We start from the raw sequence: 19,131 nt of genomic DNA, 5'->3' as shown, positions 1-19,131 counted from the left end.
CTACATGATGTTTTACATCGAGGGATGTCACTTTAGCCCCGTTTTAAGTTTAATTTCGCTTCATCGAGCAAACAGCTCTATGTCAAATATTACACCAACATTTCCTCTTATGCTAAGTCATAAGTTGCTCTCTAAATTTGCTTGGAAAGTCATTTACACACCTTATACTACGGATCTATCACCCCTATCCTTATTTGAATTAATATTACACTAAAATTGATGTGGCAGAAAATGTGTTTTCACCTTTATACGCGCCAGTGATGAGAAGAAAAGAAAAGTGAAGATTCTGCTTAAATTGTACATATGTCATTTTTATAATCTGGTCAATTTTCTAATGACAACTAATTACACTTAATTAATTTTATTTAGCGCATTACAAACTCTCTTTTCTTTCCTTTTCTTTTCTTCTTCCCTATCTGGTTTGTCCATTTCCATCACTGATGAGAGTGAGACCATGACTTTGATTTCTAAACTCTGCCACTAACAAAGCAATAGTTTTGTTTACTGCAAATCACCTCAATGGATTAGGTTAGATGGGTGAAGTATCCAACAAGTATAACAATTTAAAACGATAATTTTCTTTCCTTTGCTTAGTACATTGAGGAATGAAATTAACTCCCAGTAAGCTCTTAATCCTATACGTACATATAAAGTTTGTTGAAACTTTAATAAAGACACGTTTTCTTTTTATATACAAATTAATCAAACGGTATCAAGAAAACACAATTATAATATCTCAAATGAAAAGATTATTTCCACTTTCACTCAGTCTCTAATCCTTAAATATTCTTCCGTAGGTTTCAAATATTCAGTGACCAAAGATTCCCCCTGCTTTCCAATTGTCAACGCCCTTACGTTATATTAAAATCATTGGAGATAAAGAATACAATGTTGTGTATATGCCGAGACACATGTAATTACTCTTATCTTATACTCCTACTAGTATTGTTTATTTGAGGTTGTATTTATTTAGTACAAACTTGGATGCTAAGATTTTCGAGCTTTTTGCAGTTCCTTAACGAGAATTGCTCTTCCTTAACCAAGCTCATGGCCCAGCTAGTAAGCTTCGAGTTCACGATGCTGTCAAGTTCATTCGGTATCTGTTTTAAGGAATTAATCCACAAAATTGAACAACTTATTTAGTTCTATTAGCTATTTTCTCCAATTTTTAACTTTTTTGGATTCCTTGGAATTTCTTTTTCTTGGTGGTATCAAAACGCCGGTATGTCGGGATATCTTATCTGTCTCTCTAGAAAAATGGATATCTAATCTCTCTCTCGATTTTGTTTCAAGCATTCGCTGGTCAGTTTCGATGCAACCATTTTACCATTTTTTTGGTGGCAGATAATTACTTAGTATATAGCAACTTCTTGATTTGCTTGTATGGATGCTATTCTCTATAGGCATTGCTCGAACAATACCATCTCATTTTGGATTGTTTATATGGTAAATTGTTCTGTTTTTGGTTTAATCAGATTGAAAGACAGTTATTATTAGTCAGTGAGGATGGAGAAGCCTTATAATTTGCATTTTCGAAAACGTAGATTAGGAAGGGTTATGAGTTCGCTCCAATTTGTGCTAGGTGGGCTTGTTATATTTGTAAGCCTTTCGACTTTATTTAGCTTCTATTCTGTTGGATTTTTCATGCATAATGAGGATATATGCCGACATTTTTATGGCGAACTGTACGATATAAAATCACTGACTGCTCGAGTCGATGAAGTGCTTAATAAGATGGAAACTCTGCAAAACAAGCTAGAACTGACGGTAAAGCAGATAGAAAAAACTAAAATTGAGTTCTCAAGAAACAAGATTTCAAGATTGGAGTACAAGAGGTTGTTAGAAGAAGAGGTGATTTGGCCTTTATCATCGGCGCAAACTGCCCTTAGGCAAATTAGGCTGCCAAAAGTTGAAGGAACTGTGGCTATTAAAGAAGACCCCTTGATCAACACCTTTGTGATTGAGGAGATTCGGAAGTATATAACCCCTAAGGTGAGTAGAAATGGAGAGGTTAATGCCTATGGAACACCGAAGATTTATAACACGATAGGGCATGCGTGTGTTTCAATGAAGAAAGAGTTGGAAGAATATATGGATTATGATATTGGTTCATATTGTAAAGATGATTGGAATTTAGCTCAGAAGCTAATGCTTTATGGTTGTGATCCTTTGCCTAGGAGGAGATGCTTGACGAGGGCGTCTAAGCTTTATCGGAAGCCTTACCCAATTGACAAGTCCCTTTGGGAAATTCCAGATAGAGGAAATGTTCGATGGAGCAATTACAAGTGCAGGAATTTTGAGTGCTTAGCGAGTAAGAACCCGAAACGAGGCTACATCAAGTGCACAGGATGCTTTGAAATGGACAAGGAACAGCGAAAATGGGTAACAAATTCCTCTGTTCCTGTGGATTTTCTTATCAAAGATGTTTTGGCAATCAAGGCAGGGGAGATCAGAATTGGTCTTGATTATGGCGTTGGTACGGGGACTTTTGCTGCAAGAATGAGAGAGCAAAATGTGACAATCGTCTCGACTGCTCTCAATCTCGGGGCTCCTTTCAGTGAGACGATAGCCCTTAGGGGTTTGATTCCGCTATATGTGACATTGAACCAACGACTCCCTTTTTTTGACAACGCGATGGATTTGATCCATACGAATGGACTTATGGATGGTTGGATTGATCTGCAGCTATTGGATTTCATCCTTTTTGACTGGGATCGTGTTTTAAGACCAGGAGGATTGTTGTGGATCGATAGATTCTTCTGTAATAGGAGGGATCTCGACGAATTCATGTACATGTTCCTGCAATTCAGGTACAAAAAACACAAGTGGGCTATTTCCCCCAAGTCCAAGGATGAAGTTTATCTTTCTGCACTGTTGGAGAAACCTCCACGATCTTGATGATTATTGTAAGCTTAATTTTGCAGCAATCTTCTATTGGGCTTGTTCTCTTGTTGCACAAACACTGTCATTGAAATTACATATCCTTGTGATCTTGTGTCTAGTTGTAAAGGAAGTTATGCTTCGTTTAAGTTCAAAATACTTGGTCTCCATGCTGGGAAGTGTATATTTCACATATATTTACCTCTGAACTTCGTAATATGAAGTGTGTAATTTTGTTATATTAGTATTAAATTAATAATATTCGATCATTTTGGAGTTTGAAGTTTATGCTTTGCTCATAATTTATCGTAATTTTTATGTTTTAAGAGAATTGCACGCCAAACTTCGTAGCTAGTAATTGACATGAATATGTTAAAATTGTGATGCCCTCATCTTCAAATCTTGGGTCCGCCTTTGCTCTGAAATCAAGTATAAAATGCAAAAGTGACAGAGCTTCAGTTACCGATTAACTTATGAAGTATGATTTCTGATTTCTTTTGATAATTACCTTCCTAAACATAAAACATAAGGTGAAGATATGCATAATAGGGCTATCAAGAGGTTTTATCATTATGTTAGTGTGTCAAGAATCGGCAAGCCAAACAAACGATAAGCTTGCTTATTTTACTTAAGCTCATTAATAGTTTTCTACCTTCTTTACTTGCTTCTACAACTAATATATTCTAACAAAATTCTTCCCCATCGCCTTTCAAGAGAACCCCAAAACACACAAGGGACAGGGAACTTAGTGGTTATCAAAGAAAGCAAAACTAAGACCACTAAATAATACTATAGGATGACAAGTTGCAAGGGCTGCAATTGCATATCATCCTTATAGTCTGAACGAAAAGAAAAAAAATAATTGGAAGCTTGTTCTCAATCTAAATATTGTAAAAAGTCCACTTGACATGACAATATTTGGTAAGAGATAGATTTATGCTCTATTCAGTAGGCATCATCAACGTACATCAATCCAATATCAGTTTTTTTTAAGAGATAGGTCAATTATTAAATTGCATAAATAATTTTTCGGACAATTTATATATTTTCCCTTTCTCCTTCAGGAGGGATCTTGGATATGAAATGGACGATATTTAAAAATATAATATTTGAAGTTATTTTTTTAAAAAAAATGTTAAAAGTCAAGGTTACGTTTGGACATGAAAACACAATTAGAACATTGTGACTGACAACTTTAAATTTCACATTTCTATACAAGCAAGCGGCTATAAATATTTTTAACCGACAGCTAATGTGTAGCTTCCCTTTTAGTTTTGTGTTACAAATCCAAATCTCAAGCTCCTTTTAAAAGTTTTTTCATTTTGCGAGAGAATAGCATCTTTAAGTATTTTGACCAAAAAGTTGTTTTACACTTGAAAAATTACAAAAGAATCACGGACATAACGTTCTTTCCTTTGCACAAATCTTCAAAGAACTTATGAAAAAATTGTCCGCCGTCCCTTTGAAAAGATCAGATAAAAAGGAAATCATTTTTTTACGGCTACAAAGAAAGTGGATGAAGAAATCAAAAGGGATCAATCAAAGAAGCTTCTTAAAGATAGTTCCCACATGGCATCACGTGACCCTTCAGACCCTCCATTCCTGCTGTCTATTTCAACAGAATGTGATTTTGGGTAATAATAAAGAGATCAGCCCCTGTAAATTGTAATAATAAAATAGACAACGCAAACTCTCAAAAACAATTTGAAATGTTTTCTTTTTCTTGTGGTAAGGTATAGTTTCAAAGTATAAAGGAAGTTAGTGCAAAAGTGAGACAAATTTCATGCACCTAATGTTCAATGTAGCTAAGCCTCAGGAAAGTATGTTGCCTGTTGAGTTTTATTATAGTTTAGGGCCTTGATGCTACTGGATTCATTTGTAATTTTTATTATGGTCAATAAATTAAGATATCTACACTTTACTAGGAGGATATTTCTTCGAAAAATTGTAGTAGTTTGTGTGTGTTCTATAGGGACGAGTTGCTTTGGAAGAATAACTTCAAGAGATGTGACTAAAATTTACTCAGTTTATAATATCATCTGAGATTTAAATGGTGCTTATGAACTCATATTGCTTATATAATGAATATGAAAGGTATTCTCATCTGAGATTGAAATTGCTTTTCTAGTCGAGGGATTGAAGAATTTGCCGAGGATGTCGAGAGAAATCCACGAAAACCATTAGACTTTAGTAAATAAAGTCGAAAAATGAAAAACTTTTGGCTAACAGTAAAACTTGGGAGCAAATTTGGCGAGTTAAACTAGGAAATAATTTAAGTAACCATTGTTGTTAGGGTTCAACTACTCACCTTTAATCTTTATTTTTTGGGTCATAAAGTATAATTCTATAAAAAAAGGTAAAAGTTATTACAATTACCATTTAAAGTAATCAAAAGTGCAAAAAATATTATACATTGACAATGCAAGAAACTTAAACTCATATTTAATTTAAAGACAACAATTTTTCTTTTAAATTTTTCTTAATTTCCGTGCCAAGTCAAAATAAGACAAACAAATAGACAGTAACACCTGTTTGATCTTTGGCATTTTGATAAGCTAATCTCTAATCTCTAATCTAATCTAAGTTACTCACACCAACAACTCTATGAATTACAAACCCTTTGATTTCGTCCACCACTGCAATTTATCAGCCACGATGTCTCTTCGTTTTTACTACTATCATCATTTTCCTGATCCGACGGTTCAGATTTCACATCCGTTCTTCCAGGTTGCCGCAATCGTAAATCATGATCATGCTCCTGCTCCGCCGTTGTTGCTTCCTCACCACCTTCCCTAACACGTTTCACGCCTATCGAAAAACCGAATAATCTCGCCCGCACATCATCCGGTTTGACCCGATCAGGTACAGTTTGAATCTCTGATTGATCATCAACAGACCGTTCATTCAGTAAGAGATCGAGCGGCTTCAACACCGGTAAAGGCGAAATACTCTCAGCTGATTGATTATTAACGCTGTTGGAAGTGTCTTCGTAATTCGACATCATACTGTATATATTGCCACAAAGCTTCTTCATGTGGCATAACTCTTTGTTGAGCTGTAGATTCTCTTTTCTTAACCGTTCATTTTCTCCTAACAGCCCTGCTGTGCTGCCTGCAGATGAATTTGATGATACGACTTGCTCTTCGCCGGAATCTGAGGTGGATACACTACGCGGTGGCTGAGCTGCAGGCGGAGCAACCACAGGCGCAGGCACAGGCACAGCCGCGACCGCGGTTGCAATTGGCGTGGTTACTACCTTTCGACGCAGGATATCACGTAAGAGACTTTTATCACCTTTTCGAAAACAGTCGTTTGCGAATTCCCATCGATCAGGTACGACTTTCCGAAATCCCTGCAAAATCGAAGAAAAGATTTAGCTCAAGTTGAAACTTGAAAAGTTGAGTTTTTAAAGTTGTGATGATTTTTAAAACTTAAAATTATGTTTGAACAAGCATTTTATTTAAAAGGTCAGTTATTTTACTTAAAATTAAAATATTTTGTTTAAAATACGAAATTATATGAATCAGGAAGAAACTTCGTAAAAGAAAATTAATGATTCCTATAAATCCCTTAGTGGGAAATGTTCGAGCTTCATTGCTTGGTCTCAAATTAGGATACGCGTAAAAATTTAAGATTTTTATAAGCGAAATTGAATTTCTCTAAAAAAAAAAAAAAAAAAAACCTAGCCCATTGAAACTTAAAAATGAAAATAAATTTTTAAAATTTAATCAAATTTTATGGCCAAACAAATATTTAAAGATAAATTTTTAAAATCTGATCCAAACTTTATAATAAAACGCTAGCTTAGTTTTTAGCATCGGCGAAAAACAATAATTTTCTATGTCTCATCCCAAATCAAATGAATGCACTTACATAGGTGTTGAGCTGGCGAACGAAGCTAGAGAAATTATTATGCTTAAAATATTTAGGAAGCAAATCTCTAGCAAACTCCGTTGGATTCCAAACGATGAAAGTAGATCCATCTTCATTCCAAGAGATCACGTCGTCAATGGATTGATCCTCCACGAGCTGGTACGTCTTTGTTAGAAACGGCGTCGGAACAGACCTCGCCGTTTCACTAGCCATCGTTTCTCCGTTCCGTTCTATCGGTGGTGTACTCATATCTTCTTAATTACCTGAATAACTAAACTCCATTTAATACAACTCAAAAATCATTTGTCAGAATATGAGCGGTTCACCCTGCACCCTCTTTCAGTCAGTCATTGAAGGATTAAAAAGGAAAAAAATTATTTGCTCGGATGATAAGCACCTCCACCCTCAATCTGTTGGTTTGAGTCACCCAGGGATCAAAATATTAAAATAAGAAATAACCATTTGCCAGCAAATATACCAAAGCAAAAAAGATTGTAATCTAAAAGTTACATACTTGACTGAAGATTCGATGTTGCTAGCGCAGATCTGGAGCCAAAACTGCAGGGAGAAGGAGAGTTTCCGTTAGGATTTTTGGTGCTTCTAGAAGGTTCCGATGAGGTGGGGTGGGTAAGAACTGGTGGAATAATAAACAGATAAGAGTTGGGAAGAAGAAATGGAAAATTCAAGAAAGGAAGAGATGGAGATACAAGGGGAAAATTATACTTTTAAGTGGCATTTTCTCGGTATTCAAATTGTATAAATTTGAATTAATATTTTAAAATATTTTTTTATTAAATTAATATGAAAAAATTTGTAACGTGTAGTATTTTTTATATAAGTTTCAAATATGTAAATTTCAATTTTATAATAATAAATTAATTTAATCTAATTTAATTTTAAAATTTAATTAAATTGACCCTCAAAAAATAAAAAGTGTTACATAAATTAAAATTAAAGAAGTAAAAAGAAAGAAAGAGACAGAAAAAAGAAACAACCAGAAGCTACGTTACGGACAGCTTCCCAAAGTTGAGTTATTAAAAATAGAAATAAAGTTTTAGCAACACTTATTGCCTTTCGAGAAGTTTCAATTGGATTCTTAAACGTGGCACCTGATGAGAGGCTACACGGTATACTATATCCTACGCACTCACAGGCGAATAGGGAGACTGTGCGATGTATTTGAGTTGATTTAGTTTTGCAGTACAAAAATATGGTTATATATATATATATATATATATATATATATTTTTTTTTAACATATTGGTAGGAATGGAGGTGGTATAAACCATTTTTTTAGTAGTCAAACTTGTGGAAATGTCAATTGTATTGCCTTGACTCCATGTGTTGAAGGCTTGAAGCCAAAATAATATACGTACCAAATTATAGGATCAAAGTAGGTCAATTACCGGAACCATTCAACAGAGCAAAATGCATATCAAACAAACAAAATTAAATTTAGAGATTGAAACTAATGTAAATTTGAAAGAACTTAAAATAACATGAGTAATTTTTTTAAAAAATACATTAATTTTGGGGATCAATGTGGGTTCATGATGAGCTGATTAAGTTATGATGCGTTATTTAATCTAAATCATTGTGATTTTGAATGGATTGAGTCATAACTTCGTTTTCAGTTCATAATATTTTTTCCGCTCCAAGTTTTATCCAACTAGCTCATTATGTCGGAAAAGAGTGAGGTCGTCGTAATTTATATTGGATGTGGGTTATATAAAATTAACCAATATACCGACTCACTTATAGATCAAAGAATTGGAACAATTTAAAAGGACGTTCAAGAAATTGTCATTATTTTTCGTTGAACAATTATACTCTAATATTGGGTAAATTTGGTGAATTGAAGTCTATTTTGCTTGAGAACAACTACGTGTGATGATTCAAAGAAGTGACCCATTCCTTGTGATTTTTCCTCCAATTTATTGCTAGTTTTTTACTCTAGAGCAAATCACTCAGTAAGATAAAATATAATGATTGTAATTTAACATTAATTAAACCGAATAAAATCTCTTCTCTCACTTTCCAATCCTTCTTCCGAATTTTCCACATTTGAAGAGTTAATAGTCAAAAACTTATCTAAACTATCACTTTTTTTTTTTTGCGAGTTTCGTGTCTCAACTATCAATTGTGCCATTATATTTATCTATTTAAACTATCACACCCTTTTATTAAAACGCATCTCGACATTGAGTTGCCCAAATATTTAAAATCAATCGACAACAATCGCGTGAAGGACAACGTAACTCAACATCGGGGTTTGTTTAATACAAAGGGAGTCTTTAGTTTAAGTAGGTAATTAGAACAATGGATAGTTGAATTATGAAACTGTAATAGCTTAGACGTGCTTTTGACCATTAACTCACATTTAAGACATTAGATATTTGGAAACATTGTAATGGTCGAAATTTGCATGTGCCCGCTACGAGTTAACTGACCCATTCTTGTATTTTTGTAACACTCGTATCTGTTCCCTTATATCAACTGTGCTAAAATATTTGCATGATAAAAAATGCATCCTCTCTAACCATTTGAGGTGCTACAATCGAGAAAGTAACACGTGGATCCCTAGGCCACAAGCCACATCCTTCAAGTGCCTAACTCACGACAATACAACTTTTGATCGAGTACAAAGGGATAAATGGAGATCCAATGGACTCTTCAATCACTTTTGAGTCTTCAATCACTTTTGAGGTATTTGAGCCAGGATCTCGTCCAATTAACTCATGTATGCATGTCATAGAAGACTCCTGGTGGACCTTTGAAAGAAATTGAAGAACAATGTATGGAAAGATTTTTTATATTTCTTGTATATCCTTTGTACAATATTGTGGCGTATATATACATACCGAATAGAAAATTCCCTGGCGAACAAATCTTATCTTTCCAAACAACCTCTAACAAACTGTTTAAAATAAATATAGAGCCCGTTTGGATTGGCTTATAAGTTGCTTATAAGCTATTTTCAATTTTTTTGAGTGTTTGGGTACTACTTAAAAAAAGTATTTTGTCTTAAAATAGTTTCAAAAAAATAATTTACTCATTTGGCTTAAATTTTATCTAAAACGAAATTATGTTCTAAAACAATTTATAAGCTGTTTTTTTTAAGGCCATCCAAACAGGCTCATAAACTAATTACATGGGCAGACTTACAAGAATAACCTTACTATAAATATCTAGAATCAAATAGTATATGTTTGCATTTTAGGACCTCCAAGTGTCCAACCAGCCATATGCTACAATTGAGCAGAAATAATTTCCGGAGACATAATTTCCGGCAACAACCTTTGACTCTCTAGTCTCTTTATATTTAAAAGTAAGTCATACCTTCTAAATATTTTAGTGTAAAAATATAGAAGGATGAGACTTATTTAATTTGATATACTCATGAGAAAGTGTTTTTGATTTATAATTTGAGAAACCATACAATGAATAATACCACGTAACTGGACTTTTAATCCGTATAGTAAAAATCTATAATAATCAATTGTTCTGTTCTCATCAACCTGTCCACAAAACAAGTACTATATTGTCACTGGATATTTCCATTACTATTATCTTTAAGCTTTCTTATGGAGTATATAGAACATTGCACTTTAAAATTTCGAGAAGGCTCTATAATAATCGTGTGCACGAACTAGTGCTGTTCATGGTTCAGTTTGAGTCGATTTTTACTAAAAGATGACCACATCAATTAAGTCGTTTATCGGTTTCCGGTGAACATCCTAAGTCACGAACTATCAAAAAAATCGTTCGATCTTTCTTTCTCTAGCTATCTACTTTGTGCTCATCATTTTACTATTTCGATTTCCATCACTTTAACTGTTGGTGCCCCATTCCCAATTATCCCCTAGGAGGTTTTAGCATCTAAAATATGTAGATTAAATTCTAAGAAACGGAACAGATATCTAACCAAGTTGGAACATCTGAAAAATTTGGGTACTTAGCATTAAAAGCTTGCCTCCTACCAAGTTTCTTCTTTCCTCTTTAACTAAGCAAAGTCTCAGATTGAGAGAAAATGTGCTCTTACATGATGATAATCTTTCGAAAAATAATTTCTCGAGAGATTTTCTTGAAGTTTTAGGACTGGGAGATGCTGCAGCATGCAAGCACATGTAAAGTGAAAATAATTGATGTTTAGTGGCTCACAAAATAGAAAATACCTATAAAGTTAGCTGTTAAATATTACTGTTTGAAGGGTTTGGCATGATCCAAATCAAATGGTGGATACAAACTTTTCCATAGCATTGAAAATCTGAAAGTAACATGCCACCTCACATGTTGAATAGAATAACTTGAATCGTGGATGCTACGTTTGCCTGCTACGTGTCTGGACTGTGGTCCCATGCTGTTTTTTGGCATGCAAAATAGGACGAAATGCTGGGAATTGGACCATTTTGGCCAGACTCAAACCCAGTAAGTTTTTGGACTAATCAAATCGCAACCGGGTAAAATTCACAACTAGTCATTTTTCAAACTCCGTAATTAAGAATAATCACCATCATTGAGTGAATGTCCTCAAGTTTCACATATGAAATTTGAAATTCCAAAATAATGATTATTTTCTCAAGATATGGCCAAAAGTGGCCAGTGAATACTATTTCCACCCAGTTATACGAATCAGTGAGTTCTATTTCTACCCAGTTATACGAATCGACTATTTTTCTCGCAATATTGGACTTAAAATAAATCTTGTTCCTGCAGCACAACTAATTTACTTGAAAAAAGGCGAAATCTAGCACAAGAATTAGAGAAAATCTGTTTTCCTTCCTTTTGTTTTTTCACTCTCTCCCATTGTGAGTGGTCTCTTATTATCCAGTAGTGAATGGGAGGGGTCTCATACAAACATAGAAAGGGACACAACATAGAAAATTTATGTGTTCTAGAAGCAAATAGAAATTTAAAAAGAAGGTTCTTTCCTAGTCAGACATTGATCCTGCACCCTCTTGTGTTTATGTTCGAGACGAGTTAAACTCACAGCCATACATCTACATGTCTGGCTTAGATAATGTATCCAAATTTCTCTCAGCTTATCTTATTTGGATTTGCAATTAAGATAAAGAAAGAAAAAAGGAAAAAAGCTTTCAATATCCAAGGATGTTGACAGTTCACGGATGCATTCGATCTCTCTCATCACCCCTTTTCTATTGTTCTTTACGCTTTATTGCACAAAAGGACGTTATGCTTCAATATTTTCCTACATATCATGTGCTATATATGTCCCCTCGTCTACCACGCTTTAAATCTAGAAGAATCCAAATAACTCCAAATACCAACTTAAGATCAAAATCGTGACTGAATGAACATATATGGAAGAGTCTTAACTGGCTACTGAACAACTTATTCAATCACTCAATCAACTAAGCTTTAATTCCAAACAATATGGCATCAGCTATACGAATTTACTATGTGCTAATCTATTCCTCGAAATTGAGCAAGCTAAAATTTTCATAGTACTAAAAGAGGAAAATGGGAAAGAGTAATATCAGACGAGTTGGAAGCAAGCCAACTGTCATTAGGATTGTGGAAATTAATTTCTGAAAAGGAAGTATGCGACATCTAGATATCAATATAACATGGGATGCTTCGTGCAACGGGTTTCCCTTTTTTCTAATATCCTGAGTCATCTAAGGTGAGTGAATTAGGACAGAGATAATCAAGTCAATTAGTTTGCCAATGGAACTAGACACTTGTATAGATAGCACCACAGCAAAGATTAAGCAGAATATTGCCAGTCTCAGCCGAAAATTAAATATATCAAGACAATTATTGACCTCATAGCAACTGAAGGAGGATGGATATCTACACTGTATAACATTAAGTTCTTGCGAAAAACCTGGACTGTTGACAAACAAAACACATGGACAGCTGAAGAAATCATCAAAAGTTTAAGAAATAAGTGTGGTCATAGCTTCATTTAAAGCGAGGGGAATAAGTAACATGAGATAGCAGGGGTTTGACAAACAAAACATATGGACAGCAGCAAAACTCATCTAAAAATTTGAAGAAATATAGTATGGTCATATCTTCATATAAAGTTAGTGGAGTTAAGTAACATGATCGAGCTAAACCTGAAGCTTTCCTACTACATTCTTTAGCCCAAATATTGAACCTTGCTAACTTCATTTGTCATAAATCAAGGTAGCCTTTAGAATTTGATTGATAACATATATGAGAATTCTTCTCCTGTTCTTAGGCTGCACTGAGATAACAACTTACAAGTGCCAGTAATAACTAGTTTTAAGAAATACCTAATGAATTTTTGTATAATTAAGAAATTATAATTAATATGACGTGTCTCCTACAATGTATAATCATACTCAAACTGCTCCTTCCTCCAACTTCTTGCAAACAAATTCTACTTCTAATAGATTACTAAAGTACCTTTAAAGTTAAAATTGTGTAGTGTTCTCTTATCCTCCACCAATGAAGGTAGGATCACATATTGTCTGGATGATATCGTAAGATATACATTCGTATATTTCTATCCAGTTATACGAATCACTGTTTTCAAGCAATATTGGACATAAAATAAATCTATTCCTGCAGCACAACTAATTTACGTGAAAGAAGGCGAAATCTAGCACAAGAAATAGAGAAAATATATTTTCCTTCCTTTTGTTTTTTCACTCTCTCCATTGTGAGTGATCTCTTGTTATCCAGCAGTGAATGGGAGGGGTCTCATACAAACATAGAAAGGGACACGACCTAGAAAATTTATGTGTTCGAGAAGCCAAATAGAAATAAATAAAAAACGATCTTTCCTAGCCAGACATTGATCCTGGACCCTCTTGAGTTTATGTTCGAGATGAGTTAAACTCACAGCCATACATTGATACGATTTTAATTGTGGAATTATAATATTGAAGAGGGGCTATGCTTGTGATGGTTGTACCGGGTGGAGTTCGAGTACGGTATTGGAGAGTTGGTTTACAGAAAGACAACACAAGTTCCATTATTTACATTTAGACCCCTTAACTTTAGTTTTCGTAATTACGCATTTACCCCATGTTCATTAGTTAGGCTTTCTTCCTTTATATCCTGTTGTTGTAACCCTTTTGAGGTTTTATCAATGGAAAATCATATTTTAGCTTTCTTAGTATAGCTTTAGATTAGCTTAGTTTTTAGCTATATTTCAAACTTGTATCAGTGGTATCAGAGCATCGTTCCTCTGACCTAGTTGTAATGGAGCAAATAGACAGATTTTTCTCACCATATGGATATTATAATGACCCATCTGGCATCCATGGATGAACACTATTTCAAGTACTCGACTCTGCACCCGGATTTCGGACTTTGAACCTCGATTGCACACCACTTTATTATCAAAGGTACGAATCCTCATGGTTTATTCCCTAATGGGATATGGGGCTTACTATATTGGGTATCGACAACGGTTCAATCAAAACCCTCTATGTCTGTAATTTCAGCCCACATTCTTCAAGCGATTTTCAACCTTCTCATTATATCGACCATCGGAGTTCTCGTTATTGGACATTTGGGTGGTTCCGGACAGAGGCTACATGATGGGTTCACAATCTGGTAATTGGGAGTCGTCTTTTACCTCACCCCAGAAATCTAACACTGCTGTTGACGGTTCTATTCCAGTCGAATTTCCCATTGTGGAGGGGATTCCAACTATTATAGATAATAGCACCGCCAATTTCACCACTACTACCATATCTGCAGAGGCGGATCTAGGATTTGAAGGTGGCGGGTGGCACAATTTTTTTCAATGTACATCTTGTTAGGAACGTGTATTTGGGTCGGGTCCATAACTTTTAGTTTATTCGGGTCAACTTAATAGGTTTTTTTGTTGCAAATATGAAAATTACATCTCAAAAATCAAGAAACGAACATAATTAGCATCTTAAACAATGAATCACACTTTCATTAACAACCATTAACAACAGTAAAATCAGCATTTTTTAAATGACTTACATCTCTTATGTATATTAAAAAATGAATTTGCACAAGTAAAATAACATCTTAATAAGGGAATTACGCGATCAAAATAAGAAAAATAATAGAAAAACTCTTGATATGTAAATACACCCATAAGTAAATGTAGAATTAGATAAACTACAAGTTCTCAATAATAAATCATAAATTTCATGTTTTTTTCTAAGCAATCTTCTGAGTTTTCCATCACAATTTAAGTAGTAGAGTGATTTAAATTGAATTTAACAATTATAGAATAGCATAAATTTTTATAATACGCTCCCTCAGTCCATTTTTCTTTGTCCATTATAATAAAATTATATGTCCACTTTTGCTTGTAAGTTATATAGTTTGAAAAAGCAAAGACATAATTTACCATTTTATACTATTTTACCCTTATTAGTAAATCAATTCATTTCTCATTTTATTTATTGCTTATTAAGAGTGTAGAAGTCGAATATAGACAAGTAAACATGGACGGAGAGAGTAATAAACAAAAAAATTATTTAAAAAAATGAATTTTGATCTCAAACCAAAATTCCTTGAAAGTTTTTTCGATTTAAATACTCACGAGATTTGAGATTAAGAAAAATGCTTAATTTAGGGATTTTGAAGTTTTATTTGTGTGTTACCATTAAAGATCGCGAGATAAAATAATAGAAAGAGGAAAGGCAATATAAATAATAAAAGATAAATAGAAAATTGGGAGGGCGAAGAATTCTTAAATTGAAAGAGTAAAAAGCGCAAAGAAAAATGGGAATCGGAAAATGTTAAAGATATATTGAAACTGTGTGTCTGGCGGTGGCATTTTGTACAATTACATTTGGGGGTGGCGGGATCAAATATTTAACTTTAATTTAAAACAACATAAGTATATAAAAAAATTATTAATCGAGGGGTGCCACCCCCACCCCAAAGGGTGGATCCGCCCCTGCATATCTGAGTTCTTTCCGGAGCGGACAGGAATGGTCGAAGTTGACTATGGATTGGGTCGTTCGGCAAAGAACCTTGAATCGACGTTCTCCCACGTCGAAACTCGGCATCATCAAACCATATCTTCTCCTGCCTCAGGATTTGCAATTAATTCTGACCCTTTTCACAAGGTTTGCGTTTCTGAAACTCTAAATTTTGGCATCACTGTTGCGTGCAAAACAGATAATAGTCCTACGGATTTGGAGTTGGTGATTGATGTGGATGGACTAGAGGATAACGAAGTACACAATGATGAGATTGAGTTGTCTTCGCAGCCCTCTCCCATTGTCATGCATACTAAAATGGGTTTCAGAAGCCATGTGCAACAAGTGTTTGATGAAATGCCAACTAGAGTGATAGATGACTCTTTTTACAAATTAGTTTCTGTCTCTGAAGATCTGATAGAAACTAGACCACTGGAGATGATGAAAATGGTAGATGCTGAACCAAAATCAAAGGTTGTTGGTATACCAGAAGTTCCATTGGAGGAGGAAAGCTCGAAAGAAATCGAACTCTTGAAAGGGGTGGAGTGTCCTGTCCTTGAGACTCAGCTGGAGCTAGTGGTGCATCCACCTAATAGTGATGAACTTGATTGGCAGAGTGAGAGTGTCGACAATGCTTATTGCCGCAATATTCATGTCAATGAGCCGGTCCCTTTATCAGTATCACTTGAAGATATGCAAGCTCAAAACACTCATGCACCTAATGGTATTACTGGCAGAGTAGCTGACTCAATCATCAAGTCGAGAAAGGTATATTCTCTTGTTAAGTTAGTAAGGGAAGAGGGATTACTTCTACCTAGTAGTTTAATAGCTTATGCACTTGGTGGTGATATATTCCGAAGGAAAGCTAACTGTAGCTTGCTAGATAGTGCCAAAAAGTTGAAAAAGAAATGTTGCTCAGCTCACGAGAATCACATATGCCTTGAAGGGAGCAAGAAAACTAATCTAAAATATCAAGTTGGGAAAATGATAATTTTGGAGGCAGAGGATATTAGGGAGAATAAGACTGTTGTATTTAAAGAAATCAAAAACAAGGATGGTACTGCTCTTGACTTTCCCAAGGCCGTCACTTATCTTGCTGCCTCTGTTTTTGGGGAATTCGGTAAGATGGAATTGATGGTATCAGAAAAGAAATTGAGCTGGTGCAGAAAGTTGCATTTACTTCTTTCTGTGATTTGCGCCATAGTGAAAATCTTACCTCTTGTGCAAGAGTTTCAGGGTGATGGAACTCCTAAGATTATGGTATTTCAACCTCTGCCAGGTCCCTATGTAAGCCTTCCCGCGCTCAAGAAACTGAACGTCTTGTTGATTGACATGATAGATAATTTCTCTGGTTGTGAATTTTATTGTGCTTACCAAGAGATAATTGTTTCTGGGGAAAATTGCTTTGATATGTTGCGTGAGTCTTATGCAAGGTTGGAGGCACATGATGCTACTGGACGACAAGAGGCTAATTCTCTGCTACTGTGTGATTCAAATGCCTCTATTAGGAATGACAACACGATTTGGGGAGTTGATGGTCTTTGTTGTAATGTTACTATTAAAATTCTTCTTCTAGTGTTAGGAAGAAATCTTATAATCGGGGAATTCTCTGGGGTCCCATTCGATCTAGGTGTGGTTATTTCTTTGTTCCTACAAATTACCCTTGAGGACAAGGGTGGCTTGATGGGGAAGTGGTTTGCAAAATTTCCGTCTGTTCATGTGCAAGACCAAACAGTCTATGCATGTTCATCGGGTGGGATTTCAAATGCAAGGAGTCTCTTTGAGCACATCTTTGTTGCTATTGGATTACATGTTGTAGAAGGTGGTCAACTTGAGGAATGTTCTACAGCTTTCACAATGCTCAGTAGAACTCTAATAGAGGGAATTATGGCAAATGTTGTCTTTGTGTCCTTTGAAGAGCTGAACAAAGAACTCATGCTTGTACTCATTGTTCTTCAAGCTTATCTTGGTTGCCAGAAGCACTACAATGAATTCGAAGCTGCTATTAATGAACTGATCAATATGGAACACAATCTTTTATGTGCTTATAATGAAATGTTTGCCTTCGGATATCATAAGGTGCATACAGCAAATTTAGAAGTTCTAAACCTTCAAGAAATTACTCGTGCCTTGGGAGAATGGACAGATCACATGCTACACGAGCCAGTCCGAGAAGCCGCGGTTGGGAAGTACACAGGTTTTTCAGATTCTCACCTCTCGGTATTCAAGTTTATCTTGCATTTATTTATAGCTAGCCAAATGAAACAAATTGTATGTGAAATTGCCCCTGTTACGGTCACTAATCTCGTTGCTACTATTTCTGGGGAAGTTTTGAAGATGGAGTTATTGGTTCCAGAAAAGAAATTAAACTGGCAGGGAAAGATGGATTTGGTTTTGTCTATAATCGATTCCGTGGTAGAACTTGCATTGTGCAGGAGACACCAGGTGGTAGAACTTTTGACGTCACGGTCACTTGGCTTTTATCAGATTCTTATGGACATGAATTTTTGTCCATGGATGATAAATGAAATTGCATTGGAAGTATTGAAGGGTATTGTGGGAGAGTTGACTGTCAAATTTAAATCTGGAAGTGGGAAAGTCATAGTTGGTGGTGATGATTACGCACTGTTTGTCAACTTGAAAAGGTTATATGAACAATTATTGAAGCAAGTTTTCATTGAAAGCTGCTATCAAAGTCTTGTACTGTATACAAATTACATTAAAGAGAATGGATTTACACTGTATGTTCTGGTGAATGAATTTCCATTCCATTCAAGTGAGGGAGCATTTTTTAAAGTTTTGAAGGTGTATGCCATTACTAATTCCATTGGGAAGGCTTGCTTATATTTTGAGTCCACAAATATAACGTGTAGAATTGCCCTTGAGCCATATTATATGGAGTTTTTGGATATTCATGAGATTGGTAGGCACTACTTTAGAGGTCAAGCTTATCTTTTGCTACTTGTTTGGAAGCTACTGTTTCATTTCTTGGACAAATCCAACAGGCCACTCATTCGGTGTGTTGCTACTAATTCTTGTCCCGCCTTCAATATGTGGGCTTGTGATAGTATGGTCACTGATGGTGAAGGGTCTGAAATACTGTTTCTGCTATTTCCATTTGATCCCGGTGAGCTAAGAAGTTCTTCATTCGTACATTCTCACCCTTGAGGACAAGGGTGATTTGAAGGGGTGGGATCTGATACGATTTTAATTGTGGAATTATAATATTGAAGAGGGGCTATGCTTGTGATGGTTGTACCGGGTGGAGTTCGAGTACAGCTATTGGAGAGTTGGTTTACAGAAAGACAACACAAGTTCCATTATTTACATTTAGACCCCTTAACTTTAGTTTTCGTAATTACGCATTTACCCCATGTTCATTAGTTAGGCTTTCTTCCTTTATATCCTGTTGTTGTAACCCTTTTGAGGTTTTATCAATGGAAAATCATATTTTAGCTTTCTTAGTATA

General features: G+C 35.1%; 2 protein-coding genes across 3 annotated transcripts; one reads left to right on the top strand and one right to left on the bottom strand.

The window, feature by feature from the left end:
* The first annotated feature begins 745 nt into the window (after nt 1-745).
* Nucleotides 746-3,166, top strand: LOC132058319 (probable methyltransferase At1g29790). Its single transcript, XM_059450862.1, has one exon. The coding sequence runs from the start codon at nt 1,507-1,509 to the stop codon at nt 2,896-2,898; it is 1,392 nt and encodes a 463-aa protein (XP_059306845.1). The 5' UTR covers nt 746-1,506; the 3' UTR covers nt 2,899-3,166.
* Nucleotides 3,167-5,407: 2,241 nt separating this feature from the next.
* On the bottom strand, nt 5,408-7,387 carry LOC132056581 (heat stress transcription factor B-2b). 2 transcript variants are annotated; one of them, XM_059448856.1, is made up of 3 exons: nt 7,268-7,387; nt 6,754-7,016; nt 5,408-6,232 (listed from the first exon to the last, which is right to left on the bottom strand). In XM_059448856.1, the coding sequence occupies exons 2-3, from the start codon at nt 7,000-7,002 to the stop codon at nt 5,483-5,485; spliced, it is 999 nt and encodes a 332-aa protein (XP_059304839.1). In that variant the 5' UTR covers nt 7,003-7,016; nt 7,268-7,387; the 3' UTR covers nt 5,408-5,482. The 2 variants fall into 2 exon arrangements, with proteins under 2 accessions (XP_059304839.1, XP_059304840.1); XM_059448857.1 differs by having other exon boundaries at nt 6,754-7,024; nt 7,268-7,374.
* Between the last annotated feature and the right edge of the window lie 11,744 nt (nt 7,388-19,131).

The sequence above is a fragment of the Lycium ferocissimum genome, chromosome 5 (assembly GCF_029784015.1).
Source record: "Lycium ferocissimum isolate CSIRO_LF1 chromosome 5, AGI_CSIRO_Lferr_CH_V1, whole genome shotgun sequence".
NCBI lineage: Eukaryota > Viridiplantae > Streptophyta > Magnoliopsida > Solanales > Solanaceae > Lycium > Lycium ferocissimum.
This window is presented reverse-complemented; position numbering and strand designations above follow the sequence as displayed.

Coding starts and splice junctions, on each gene's coding strand:
- LOC132056581 (XM_059448856.1), bottom strand. CDS start 7,002: ATGAGTACACCACCGATAGAACGGAACGGAGAAACGATGGCTAGTGAA. Junction 6,233..6,753: donor TTCGCCAGCTCAACACCTAT/GTAAGTGCATTC, acceptor TCGATTTTGCAG/GGATTTCGGAAAGTCGTACC.
- LOC132058319 (XM_059450862.1), top strand. CDS start 1,507: ATGGAGAAGCCTTATAATTTGCATTTTCGAAAACGTAGATTAGGAAGG.